The 13,997-nt window shown below is 48.3% G+C and overlaps 1 protein-coding gene across 5 annotated transcripts in view; it reads left to right on the forward strand.

The window, feature by feature from the left end:
• The window catches only part of ANO10 (anoctamin 10), a 222,140-nt gene that overhangs the window by 103,786 nt on the left and 104,357 nt on the right, over positions 1–13,997 (forward strand). Inside the window, exons 12-13 of one of the 5 annotated variants that reach the window (XM_075555986.1) lie at positions 5,365–5,509; positions 5,848–5,933. The exons of 2 other annotated variants lie outside the window; for them this stretch is intronic. In XM_075555986.1, the coding sequence (XP_075412101.1) occupies positions 5,365–5,509; positions 5,848–5,873 (171 nt within the window). In that variant the 3' untranslated portion in view covers positions 5,874–5,933. Of the gene's footprint in view, positions 1–4,638; positions 5,127–5,364; positions 5,934–13,997 lie in introns of those variants that run through there. 2 more of the 5 variants (XM_075555983.1, XM_075555987.1) reach the window with 2 other exon arrangements.

A 13,997-nucleotide genomic window follows, 5' to 3' on the forward strand; every position in this document is an offset into this window, starting at 1 on the left:
ACAGCTTCCTGGCGGGAAGGCTCTCATTCCCACTGTTGAGTTCTTGGAGAACAGGACCGTGTCCTGGGCAGGGCCTGCATTAGCCCTCTGCCCCATGTCCCGGCGTCAAGCACATGGCCAGTGCTCGTGTAGGTGTCTCTCCATGTCAACGCTGAGATCTGTATGTGGAAGGAGAGGGGCCACCAGGAAATCACAAGGAAAGGCCACCTCCATGACAGGTGGAACCAACCCATTTAGATAACCTTAGTAAAGAAGATAATTAATGTAAACCTTTTAAAGAAGGCTAAATGGGTAAATTTTGAAGGAGAAGAAGATATCCCCCAATTCCATAAAAGGCAACTCGATCTCTCCCAATACTAATTACTCCCATCCTAGTTCCTGATGCCAGTCAACCTCGGGGCCGTCCTTGAATCATCAGTTTCTCCCAAACCCCACATTCTCGACTCCAGCTCAAAACAGATGTGCATTCAGACGACTCCTCACCAGCGCTGCTACTTGCTTGGAGGCCTCATCACAGTGATTTTTGTCCAAATTTCTGAACGGCTTTGTGCTTCAGTACTTCGTCTGTAAAGTGATATGTGATTTGAGTGCCCGAATTAGAACACTGTTATGAGGAGAAAGTCGTGCGGTCTTTAGAGAGCCAAGAATGGTGTGGGATGCTTATGAGGCATCCACAAATGTTTATTAAATGAGAGCAGGCTGGTTCCTGAGACGCCACTCTCCCAGCTTCCCACTGGGTTTACCTTGTGCCAGACAGTGCGGGGCCCTGGGAAACACAACACAGGAGTTTAAATTCCTTCCCCGGCAATACTTGCAGGCGAGTGTGGGGTGACAGAACCTAGGCTCATGAACCCCACAGGAAGCATGGTAGGATTCGGCACTGTCATGAGTGACCACAGGCCACAGCCCACCCCTTCTGGGCTAAATGTGTCCAGTCCCCTCAGCTAGAGTTCTGACTCCTCTTCTCCGCATGGCATCCCAACTTCTATTCTAGGGCACCCCCTAGAAAGTGCAGCCGAGAGCTGTGACCCTCAAGTCCTTTGACAAGACTGTGCCTCTCCAGGCAAGGTGGCACCTGAGCCATGGACCTCACTGCTGTGTGCCAGGAGCACTCCTGGGGGCAGGCCTGTCCTGGATGGCCCCTCGCCCATGGGCACAGATAGGATGTCACAGTGCAGACACTGCACGCTGAGTTCCAGGAAGCATGTTGTCCCTCAAGAGAAGTTTACAGGTCATGTCCTTGATGTAATCAAGGCTGTGCGCCTCCCTCCAGAGGGAAGGACAGTGGCACTAGCAGACGGTGCCTTCTGCCCACACCCCTGACCCAGAGCCTGACTTACATGGAAAGACTTTCAAGTGCTTCCTCTTGAAGAGAATTTTCAGACAGACACAGGGATGGGATGTGAGACAGACATTAATTTCATATGGAAGAGTTTGTGCAGACTCAACTCTTGGGCAAAACTGAAATTGGAACTGTCAGTCTGGAACTGGGGCATTGGTAAAACATCTTCCTGAGACTTCGCAGATCCTGTCAAATCAGTGGATAAATTGATGTGTGGACTGTATTTCATGAATTTCTGAAAATCCAATTTGTGTTTCTCGAGCAGCAGTCAGAGAGCTAAACGAGCAGAGGGTAGAAATAAGCTATGTGCAAAGAGTATGGGGTCACTTCCTGTATTTTGTGCTTGCTGTACCCCACTTCTATTGGCTTTTTGGCTTTTTCTTTTTTAGCCACTGCTGTCTCTTACATCACTTAAAGCTATATGCTTAAGAATGAAATTATTAAAGCAATTCCTAAATCCTGAAATTCCTTATGTTTCTGCTAGCAGTTCCCTAATTAGGGACATGAATCCCACAATTCCATTCTTGCTGGTTAAGGGTTTTGATTAAACCACGACACGGTCATTTGTACCACCTCAAGTGCTGTTTGGTCACATGACTCAACACGATTGTGTCCTCCTCTTTGAAAAGATCCCCTTTCCCCACTCACTGGAGATAGTACACAGAATAGACTTAGACAAGAGGCAGATTGGGAGGAGGACTGCTGGGGGTCTGTATGTAAGTCTGGCAGCTTTCGATTAAGCGTCAATTGACTCAAACACGTTCCTCTCTCAACAAACACACAGCCTTGGGCACAGTGGCATATGCCACTGCGATTTGAGAGAACATGCCCAAGCAGACTATGACAAGGTATGGTCTTTATGACTTTTTATTAGCACTTTTTACAGATAATTGGAGATTCACATGCAATTGTAAGAAATAGCACATTTTGCCCACTTTCCTGCAGTGCCAGTCTTGTTGGTGTGGTTGGCTGTACATTAGGCTGCTAACCACGAGGTGAGCTGTTTGATCCCGCTGGTTGCTCCAAGGGAGAAAACCGAGGCATTTTGCTCCTGAGGGAGTGACAGCCTGAAACCCCAGGGGGCTGTTTGACTCTATCCCGTAGAGTCGCCGTGAGTCAGCAGAGGCCCATGGGCAGTGGTTTCCATAGTACAGTATCACAACCCGGATACTGACATTGATGCCGCTGTCCCCCAGTCCTCATCAGGCTGCCCCAATTGTACATGCATCCTCTGTGTGTGAGTGCATATTTTTATGTAGAATCCCCCCACAATCAGGATGCAGAAGAATGCCTTCACTGTAGGGACCCTTCTGGGTGCCCATTTGTCACCACCGTGGGGTCTGACCTTTCTCTTCAAGAGCAGAGCCACGCGGACTGCATTTCCTTTTGTGAACCGTATTCCATCCCGACCTTGGTAACAGTGACACAGTGACCCCTTGGGGCTCGTCAAGGAAAAGCCCGAAGTGTGTACATGCTTTTCTCCAGCTCTGGAAAGGTGGTCCCCATCCAGTGGGGCCCAGAGACACGCCTGTTCTGAACCTGGGCTCCACCTCGGACTCATCTGCACTCTCGGGTCATGTTGGGCCAGGTTGGCTCGAGGAACAAATCCAAGGACACTGCTGCATGTTCAAGAAAGAGCTTTGTATCCAGAAGCCATGCTATATCAGGATGACATCCCAGCCTACTCAAACCCACAAGGCCCTCAGACTCACGCAGCCACATGCACTGATGCAGAGGCAGGAATGAAGATCACAGGCCGGTCGGTGCGTGCAGCCATGTGACGCTGACATCGAGCAGCTCTTGAGCAGGAAGGTAGAGAGAAACAGATTGCTGGTTCGCTTGCACTTCCAGGGGAGATCATCAGGCTGTGACCTGATGGACAGGCGAAACCCCACCTGTACCTTCATACAGGTGCCAGGTTGTCATCAAAACCTACCTGTCACAGTCACCACCAGAGGTTTGTGACAGATCCTTTATTTTGGCCCTTTCAGAAGGACTTCCCCTTACCTATGAGGACATACAGGCAGTTCGGGCTGGTTGAGTGCTGAACTTCCAGGGGCTAGCAGTTCCAGGGGTCCAGGAAGAACACTCCCTCACACTCGTGTGAGCTCCGAGTCTGCCCCTGACCCTCAGTGAACACCTGTCTCTTCTGTCGTCCTGTGTGTGAGCGGTGGAGGTGGGGCAGTACATGCACCCTGCCTTCTGCACAGGCTCTTCAGAAACATCTCTGGTTCTCGTGAGGGAAGGCAGTGCCCAGGAGAGGAGCCCTGCTGCTGGAGCAGGCTATCCATTGGGCTGCCAGCCACAGGGTAAACCAGCTCGACCTCCAGCCACTCTTTAGCAGAAGGACGAGGCTTTCGGCCTCCGTAAAGACTTCAGATTTCAGAAACCAGCACGAGGAGTTCTACCTGCCCTGTAGGGTCGCCGTGAGTCAGAATTTAACTTGATGGCAGTGATGTGTTTTGGGTTTGGTTTGTTTTGGGTTTTGAGAGAAAAGGCAGAGAGAAGAGTATTCAACTTTGGGGTGAAAAGCTCCAGTAAAGCTTGGTTTTCATCTCCATGGCATGAAAGAACCTACTCAACAGGAATTGTAGTTTCTTCAGTTCATTCAAAATGGATTTACAACACCTGCTCGGTGCCAGGCGTTTTTCCTGGCAGTGACAGTACCCCAGGGAACAGAGACGGACGCCCTCCACCCTGTGGAGAGTACATTTTAAGGAGGATGATGAGTAACAGATTAGTCAATGCAACACGCAGTGTGTGCATCTATTCTCCATGCTAAGGGGCAAAGGGAAGGGGAGGGAGAGTGTTGGGAAGGGTGTGATGGGTGTGGGATACGGGCTTAGGGAACGTGGTTTGACATGGTTCCCAGAGAGGGTGACAGCAAGGCCTCGGCAGTGAGGGACGGGGACTCCCCTGAGGGTCCTGGAGGAGAGTGGGTACGGCGAAGCCCCTCAGTGGGGCTGGAGGCAGCAGAGAGGCTCCTGTGGCTGGAGGACTCAGCTCATGGCCAGGTGGTCTTGACCTTGTGGGTAGCAGCCCTGGAGTAACCACTCCACCCCCTGGGAGCCTTTATAGAAGGCCTCCATTGGAGATGAATCTGGAAACGTGATGGACAGATTGGGGAATTGCATCATCCAGGCCATCATGAGCCTGTGCACAACAGAATGAAACACCGCCAGCTCTGGCTATCCCACAGGGTTTCTGTGCCTGAGAGCCCATGGCTGCAGCCCGGTATCCACCATCTTTCTGAGGGCCTTCCTCTATGTTGCTGCCCCTCCTTTTCCCTTCTCCAGGAGCTGCTCTCTCAGCAACCTGCCCAAAGTACATGAGATGAAGTCCTGCCTGCCTTGCCTCTGAGGAGCACTCTGCCACGCTTCTTCCAAGACAGACCTGTTTGCCCTTTTGGCAGCCTGGGCCGGTTTGCCACCACAGGATTCCTCGCCAGCACCACCTCTCCAGCGCATCGATGCTTCTTCACTCTTTCTGTTGAGTGTCCAACTTTCACGTGCACATGAGGGAATGGAACACACCACGGCCCAGGTGCACCTCGTGGAGCCCTGGTGACATGCTTCCAAATTGAGCTGCCATCCAAAAGGTCAGCAGTTCAAATCCCCCAGGAGAAAGATGGAGCTTTCTACTCCTGTAAAAGTCTGTGTTCTCGGAAACTCACAGAGCCAGTTGTACCCTGTCCTCCAGGGTTGCCATGAGTCGGCATCACCTTGGTGGCAGCAAGTTTGGTTTGATGGCACACCTTAGTCCTCAAGGTGACATGTTTGCTCGTCAACACTTTCAAGAAGCCTCATACAGCAGATTGACGCAGTGCAGTGCGCCATGCGACTTCTCAGCCGTGGCTTGCACGAGCACTGACGGTGGGTCCAAGCCCTGTGAAATCCTGCGCCGCTTCCGTCTTTTCTCCCTTTACCGTTATGCTGCCTATTGGTCCTGTTGCGCGGTATTTGTGAGGAATTGACATCGAGTTGCAATCCGTACTGAAGGCTGCCCCCCTTGATTTTCATCAGCAAGGGCGCCAAGTCCTCCTCACCTTCAGCAAGCAAGGGAGTGCCATCGCACAGCTCCGGTTGTGCCCGAGTCTTCCTCCCATCCTGATGCCGCGCTCTTCGTGTAAGCCAGCTCCTCTGAAGATTGGTCCCGCATACAGATTGAGTAAGTGTGGTGACGAGGCAGGTACGATAATAGCTAGAATGTTACAAGGGAGGGGGCCAGGGGTGACTCCCAGATTTGGCCCGAGCAATTTAGAGAATGGAATTGCCTTTCTGAGACAAGAATACCAGTATCCGTGATTTGTAGTAACTAAGGTCTGGGTGGGATTTTCAGAGCCCGGTATTTCTTTTGACAATTATGAAAACAGGCATTCAGTAAAGTGGAGTAAAATGTATCACTCTTAAATCCAGCTTTGCAGGAACATTATACCTTAACTGTGTTACATTCATTGTCCAAAAACAACTTTGGAAAAACATTTGACCATTTTTTTTCTTTTTCAGTGAATTACATCTTAAATTCTTTCTGAGAAGCAAGGCACATTTATCTGTGCTACAAATGGAAAAATAAAACTCATTTATTCCATCGATCCCTTTTATCTCTATTATGCATGCTCCTAACATCCCACAGCGGGGGTGGAGTGGGGAAGGGACGACTGGGAATGAAAGAAGGTCAGGTCTCTGCCCTGGGGCCCCTTACTGTTTGGTTGAACATAAATAAATGATGATCAGAATAAGAGCCAACTGAAACAAGCCAGCAGACTGACAGCTTCTGACGCCTTGACTTTGTGAGCGCTCTGTCACCTTCTCCTCTGGAATGTCTGTCCTCAAGTGACAGTGTTTGGGCTTTGTGACCTGAAAGGTGACTTCCTGAGAAGAGAATGCGAAGAAAGCACGTGACTTCCCTTCTGATGTGTCAGAAACATCATGGCCCTTCTCACCTCCAGTCAGGGGCTTCGCTTGAGGACAGTTTGGGTTTTCACCAATGCCTGAGGAGCCCTTGGTGCTGATTCACTGTCAGTGCCCCAGGGAAATCACAGGAGGGGATCCAGCCTGTAGGCAGTCCTTAGCAGAGCTGGCGACCCCCAGAGAGTATGTGCCAAGTCCGCACACACTCCTTTGAATCTGGTCTTCCTATAGAAGGTCACGTGACCGACACACTGTTGATTTTGACCATGGACCCCATGCTCAACATTTTCTAGAACCTACAACGGCATGCTTCTGCAGCATAAAACTTAATCAGTATTTTAAAAAGACCCGCAGCCACCAGCCACAGATTGTACTTAGGCCAACGTACTGGGACTGCAAAGATGGATGCTTCTGATTTCATTTTTTCCACCTCTTTTTAAAAAATCACTTTATTGGGGGCTCATATAGCTCTTATCAAAATCCATCCATCCATTGTGTCAAGCACATTTGTACATAGGTTGCCATCATTATTCTCAAAACATTTTCTTTCTACTTGAGCCCTCCATATCAGCTCCTCATTTTTCTCCCTCCCTCACTTGTCCTCCCTCATGTACCCTTGATAATTTCTAATTTTTCCCCATGTCTTACACTGACTGCTCTCTCCCCCTCACCTATTTTTGTTTTCCATTCCCCTGGGAGAGGGTTATATGTAGATCATTGTGATTGGTTCCCCCTTCCTCCCCGCACCTTCCCCTTTCCCTCCTGGTATTGCTAGTTTCATTATTGAGAGTAGGGGGTTATATGTCCTGGATTCCCTGTGATGCAAGCTCTTTCTTACCTGCACCAGTGTGCATGCTCTGGTCTAGCGAATGTGTAAGGTAGAATTGGGTTCATGATGGGAGTGGGGGACAGGTAGCATTAAAGAACTACAGGAAAGTTATATGTTTCATTGTGCTATACTGCACCCTGACAGGCTCGCATCTGCCTTGTGACCCTTCTATGAGGGGATATCCAATGGTCTACAGATGGGCTTTGGGTCTCCACTCTGTCTTCCTCTCTGCCTCATTTCTACATGAGCTTTGAAAAAGACTTTGGATTAGCTGATAATCTTTTGAGCCACTGATTCACGATAATTTCGTGGCCTTTCCCTTCTGGATATTTTGTTGAAAAGAATTATTTCACTCCTCTACACTGTCTGAGCTAACCTGGTTAAATAAATAAGCAAAGACATCTCTCTTAGCAAGGGCAGAAACTATGCTGTGACTTACCCCCACATCCTATTCCCGGCACACTGTAATCGGTGATACACAGATCGCACCAGGCTTCTGTTTCATAATTGTTTCTGACAGTTCCCAGGGGAGATCTGTCCTGCCTTTTCCTGGCTTCCTCTGTCCTTTCCTCCTTTGCTTGTTTGTGCTTAGTTCTTCACCTGTCCACCTCCTGTGCTTTTATTGCCTCATTCTGTAGCCCAGCGCGATGCTTCCTTGGCCTCTCAGTCACCACGAGTCCTGCCCTTTACCCGACTAACCTCCCTCCTCCTTCCTTTGGGTGCACTTTTTAATAAGATGCAAAGCTGTGAAGTGATAAGACCTTTCTCTGCATGACCTCCCCAAACCAAAAACCAAACCCACTGCCAATGAGTGGACTCCAATTCATGGCCATCTTATCTAGAGAGTCCTAGAGTGCAAGCTTTTACAAGAGCTGGCAGCCTCAGCTTGCTCCCGTGAGGCAGCTGATGGGTTTGAAATGGTAACCTTGCAGTTAGCAGCCCAAGCCCTACTCCAGAGCACCACCACAGCATGGACAGTTAAGTCTTGCCGGTCAGAATGGCCCCGGATGGCCTACACCTCCTTAGGAGCTGGTCCTTCCTTTCTTCAGAGTTGACGTCACAGCCACATGAGAAAGTTTGATTGTTTTCTTACGGTGGCAGCGCACTCCCTCCGTGCCCAACACAACCATCTTCCTCTGTCCGCCTGCCTCCTCTTCCTTGTGCCTGAGCAGATGAACGGGCTTTGTGGCACGGGAGTGCTTGCATTTGGTCTCTGGATCTTCTCCTCAACATACTTGGATGAGTAGCTGATGGGTTATATGTATAAGATTTGGATTTCCTAGGGGGAAAGAAGTTACTAACAAAAAGAAAGAAAGAAAAATAAAGTCAAAGTTTCCATCAAGTTCAAGACCAGACCCATTGTTGTAGAGCCCGTTCTGACTCCGAGCGACTCTGGACCGGGATAAAACGATCACAGTGTGTTTCCAAGGCTGTAAATCTTTCTGGAAGCGGACTGTGGTTGAACCTGCCAAACTTTTGGTTTGTAGCCCAGAGTTGAAGCCCCAAGGCCAGTGGCCGCCTCTTTCCGTTAGTCAGCACTGACAGTGTTCAAAGGGGTTTCCAACCACCAGAGGGAGCCCTTAGGATTTACTCTCTGAATCACACCATGTTTCAGCAACTAGGTTTTGGGGAGCTGTAGAACCAGTGAGTTACACATGCCTAATTGTAGTGGTCTCCTTTAAACGAGCCTTAGGATGAAGGAAGTGGGAGATCGCAAGATCAGACCAGATCACCATGATCTGCATTGGCTTCTTGTGTCCCAAGTTATAGACCTTGTCACGCTCGTGGGTCAACTGATTCAGCCAGGGCTCCTGGCACTCTTCTCCCTGCCCACCCGCCCCCAGCTCCTGGACAGATTTGGAAGCAAGTTGGCAGAATGTGGGTCACCTGTAAACTCAATGTTGGCACAGGTCACGCTCAGACTCAAACCCACTGCTAGCCCCTAGTGACCCCGTGGGACAGAGCAGACTGTTCCTTCGTGTTTCTGAGACCAAACCTTCATGGAAGCAGACAGCCTCTTCTTTCCCCCACAGAGCAACTAGTGGGTGTGAACCACTGACCCCTCTCTTAGCAGCCCTGTGCTTAACCCACAGCACCACCAGGGTCCTCCACAGCAAGGAGGGGAGTGAATAATATGAGGGAAGCTTCAAAAACTTCTAGGACAATCCCATGATCTTTTATTTCCCTTCCTACTTTTTATTCATTCCTTTATTCATAGATAAGTGATTTTCCCCCATCTAATATTTTTAAAGTAATTTTATTGGGGACTCGTACAACTCTTATCACAATCCATATATACATCCATTGTGTCAGCACATTTGTACATCTGTTGCTCTCATCATTCTCAAAACATGCTTTCTACTTGAGCCTTTGGTATCAGTTCCTCATTTCCCCCCCTCCAGCACCCTCCCTCATGAACCCTTGATAATTTATAAATTATTATTATTTTGTCATGCCTTACACTGTCCAACGTCACCCTTCACCCGCTTTTCTGTTGTCTGCCTCCCAGGGAGGGGGTTATATGTAGATCCTTGTAATCGGTTCCCCATTTCTTCCCCAACTTCCCTCCACCCGCCCAGTATTGCCACTCACCACTGGCCCTGAGGGGTTCATCTGTCCTATATTCCCTGTGTTTCCATTTCCTATCTGTACCAGTGTACATCCTCTGGTCTAGTCCAATTTGTAAGGTAGAATTGGGATCATGATAGTGGGGGGTGGGTAGCATTAAAGAACTAGAGGAAAGTTGTATGTTTCCTGGGTGCTATACTGCACCCTGACTGGCTTGTCTCCTCCCCTCAGCCCTTCTGTTAGGGGATGCCCAATTGCCTACAGTTGGGATTTGGGCCCCCGCTCCGCACTCCCCCTCATTCACAGTGATATGATATTTTGTTCTTTGATGCCTGATAACTTATCCCATCAATACCTCGTGACCACACAGGCTGGTGTGCTTCTTCCATGTGGGCTTTGTTGCTTCTCAGCTAGATGGCCACTTGTTTACCTTCAAGCCTTTAAGACCCCAGATGCTATATCTTTTGATAGGTGGCACCATCAGCTTTCTTCACCACATTTGCTTATGCACCTGTTGTGTCTTGAGTGATTGTGTTGGGAAGGTGAGCATCAAGGAATTTCAGTTTAATAGAACAAAATGTTCTTGCATTGAGGGAGTACTTGAGTGGAGGCCCAATGTCCATCTGCTACCTTAAATTTAAGCCTATAAATATATGCATATAGATCTGTTTCTCCATCATGATATATAAATATATATACATATATTGACATATGTGCATGCCTGTATTTAGACCTCCATAAATGCCCTTTGCCTCCTAGCTCTTTCCTCTATTTCCTTTTACTTTTCTCTTGTCCCACTATGATGCTCAGCCTTCATTTACAATCCCATTATCTTTTCATTTCATCCTTCCACCAAAAAATAATTTGGAAGGCTCCCTCATACAGCTTTCGTTTCATGGGAAGAAGGTTCATTGTAGGTGCTGTGCCCGTGTCCCATAAGCTAGCCTCCCTCTATGGAGCAAGGTCAGTGTGTGGATGAACGCTGCTCTGTTCTGGCACTCCACTTGCTGGTGGCCAGGCTACACACCTGCATGGGCCACGGGCACGGCACCTGTGCAGGAGTCTCATCAGCAGTGGCAGGAGGGCAGCTGGCCAGGAGGAGGGCTGGCTGACAACAGGGGCCTGAGCCATCAGGGCGGTGGTGGGGGAGACTTCGGAGGAGAAGGAAGGTGAGGTGCCCCATGGGAGCACCTACAATGAACCTTCTTCCCATGAAAAGAAAGCTGTATAGATACTCATTGGTGAGTTTCAAATAAAATGAATTCCCGAGGCTTTCTATCTTTCTGTTAGTGCAGATTTTTGTGGTTGTTGTCGGTGACATTGTTTTGGCTTTGCTCTTTAATTGCTTTGGCTTTGCGTTTTAATTATGTAAGGCTGGCGTTGTGCAGGGACAAGATTACTCACCGTTACTTGTGTTTCCATATTCAGAGAATACCTGTAAGAACAGAATGGTTCTTGCCCTCAGCTCAAAAGCTGAGTGTCTGAGTAAACACAGCATGGGAGCCCTAGTGGCATCGTGGTAATGTGTTGGACTGCCAGCTGCAAGGTCAGCAGTTTGAAACCATCAGCCACTCCAAGGGAGCAAGGTGAGGCTTTCCACTCCCATAAGAGTTAACAGTGTAGGGCACCCACAAGGGCAATTCTAACCTGTCTTAGACAATTGACTCAATCCATTGCCTTCCACTCAGTCCCAACTCACAGCCACCCTCCGGACAAGAAATGCCCCAGCCCTACCCTCCTCACAGCGTTGGTGATCGAGCCTGTTGTCAGTCACGATGCCCATCATGTCTCTGAGAAGCTTCCTCTTCTTCCACTTGACCCAGCATGAGGGCCTTTCCAGGAACGGGTTCCTCCTGAGAGCTGGTCCAAAGAAACCTTGCCATGCTTTTTTCCAGGGAGCATCCCGCCTGTATTTCTTCCAAGACAGCTTTGTTTGTTCTTCTGACAGCCCATGATATACTCGGCATTCTTCACCAACACTGTAACTCAAATGTATCAGTTCTGCAGTCTTCCTTATTGAGTGTCCAACTTTCACATGCCTATGAGACAATTGGGAATAGACACCTGGGATCAGGTACCACTTAGCCCGCAAAGTGACATCTCGAGGTTTGGGGCAGCAGACTGACCCAATGTAATGCATCATTTGATTTCTTGATGCTGCATCCATGAGTACAGATTATTGATCCAAGTAAAATGAAATCCTTGATACCTTCAAACTCTTCTCTATCATAAATAGTCTTTGATGTTCATCAGCAAGTGCCGCAAATCCTCCTCCCTTTCAGCAAGCGGGGCTGTGACATCTGCACATCTCAGGTTGCTGCGCTCTTCTAACTCGTGTGGTTCAGATCCTCAGGTTACTTGTTCAGCTGTGGATGGAGTATGCATGGTGAGTGCATCCAACCTGGACACACGCTGTGGTAGATTTTAAACCATGCGACATTCCCCGATTCTTTTTAAAAAACTGCCTTTGGGTTAATGTACAGGTTCCACAGCACATTAAATAAATGTGTGGACTTCCCATTATTGGAATGCTATCCATATTCTGTCACGATCCACACAGTCAAATGCCTTTGCATAGCCAGTAAAACATAAGCAGACATCTTTCAGGTATTTGCTGCTTTCATCTATGATTCATCTGACGTAAGAATAACATTCCTGGTTCCACGTCCCTTTGGAATCCAACTCGAATAACTGGCAGTCAGTGCACTGCAACCATTTTTAAATATCTTCAGTAAAATTCTACTTGCATGTTATGTTAAAGAGGTTGTTTGACAATTTCCACATTCCACTGTGTTACATTTAGAAGGAGCGCAAGGATGGATCCCTTCCAATCAGTTGACCAGATGACTGTCCTCCCGATTGCTTTCCACTGCCTGCCTCGGTTTGTTGAAACATTTCAATCAATATTTGCACAATTCATGGAGCCCTGTTTTCCACCAGTGCCTTCAGTGCAGCTTCGACTTCTTCCTTTAGCCCCAATCATGTCTGGATCATGTGGAACCTCTTGAAACAGTTGAACACCGACCCACTCTTCTGATATGGTGCCCTTAGAATTCATCCGGACTGCAGCTCAGTTCTTTCGGTCAAATGCTTGATGAGGTCTTCCCTTTGGCTTTCTAGCGCCAGGTCTTTCACTGCCACACTGTCCTTTGTCTTCTTGAGCTGCCCTGTGAATCTTTCTGTTCAACTCTCTCGTCATCAGTTCTCCCAGTCCCTTTAGCTCTTCTACATCTCAGCCTCTTCCGACATCCCTTTTTATATTATACTTTCTATCTTCTCTCTCCTGGCTTTTTTATGACCCTTTGCTTTCTTCATCTGTGATGTTCTTGATGTCATCCCACAAGGCGTTGGTCTTCGTTCACACATGTTCAGTGTGTCAGCTATATTCTTGAGATGGCCTCTAAGTTCAGGTGGGACCCACTCGGTGTTGCATTCAGTTTCCTCATCATTTCTTTCCACAGGTACAAGAACGTTAAGATTCCCTAAACTATTAACACATTTGCTCATTTGGTTAACATTTAAACTTTATTTACAAACCGTATATAATTGCCTCAGCGATACAACTATTTCACCTGCCAAGCTTCTAATATGTTTAAGATAAGGCTTACCCAAAGTTATATTTATATCTTCGTCCCAGGGCTCTTTACCAACCAAAGGGGACAGAATCACTACTTCAGACTTAGCAGCAGCTTAGGTTACAGGGTTGGAGAGACTGGGCTAGGGCACAGGACCTGGCATGCTGCCAGGCTCTCACCAAAGCCGCCGTGTATTGATCTGAGCCTGTTGTGGAGGAAGGGTCTTTGCTTGGCCCTTTAGAAATGCCTGGATCTGACCAGATTGACACCTCCTATCCCACGGTGCAACCATGGCCTCTGCTACCCTTCCTATTCTGATCTCCTTATGAAGTCACACAGATCTAGAAACTCCTCCGGTTTTTCTAAACAGTTTGTATATTATGCCAACCAGATTTAGGATTCCAACACTGAGATGTTGTCTACAGCCGAGGTGGTTTTCCAGGTGTGACGAGTGAACATTTCTTTCTTTTTTGGCTTGCACACTTGTGCTTTAATTAATGCTTTTATTTGTGGTGTGAACAGGGAAGCCCGTCTCGAGGGTAATTGGGAGAGGAGGTTTCTGTGTCAGTATCGGGAGCACTGTCATGTATGTCAGCAGTTTGAGATAGTACCACAGCATTTCCTTGAGTCGAATGGCACATCTTTTCACCACGTCACACCCCTGGGCGAGTCTGCATTTTTCCCTGGCTGTCAGAGCTGTCAGTGTAGAGTCTCCGTTGTCCACACATGAACAAACACGCATGCTTTTCCTGGTGGCACACGTGGGTTGCCGC

This window comes from Tenrec ecaudatus, chromosome 8 (genome assembly GCF_050624435.1).
Source record: "Tenrec ecaudatus isolate mTenEca1 chromosome 8, mTenEca1.hap1, whole genome shotgun sequence".
Lineage (NCBI taxonomy): Eukaryota > Metazoa > Chordata > Mammalia > Afrosoricida > Tenrecidae > Tenrec > Tenrec ecaudatus.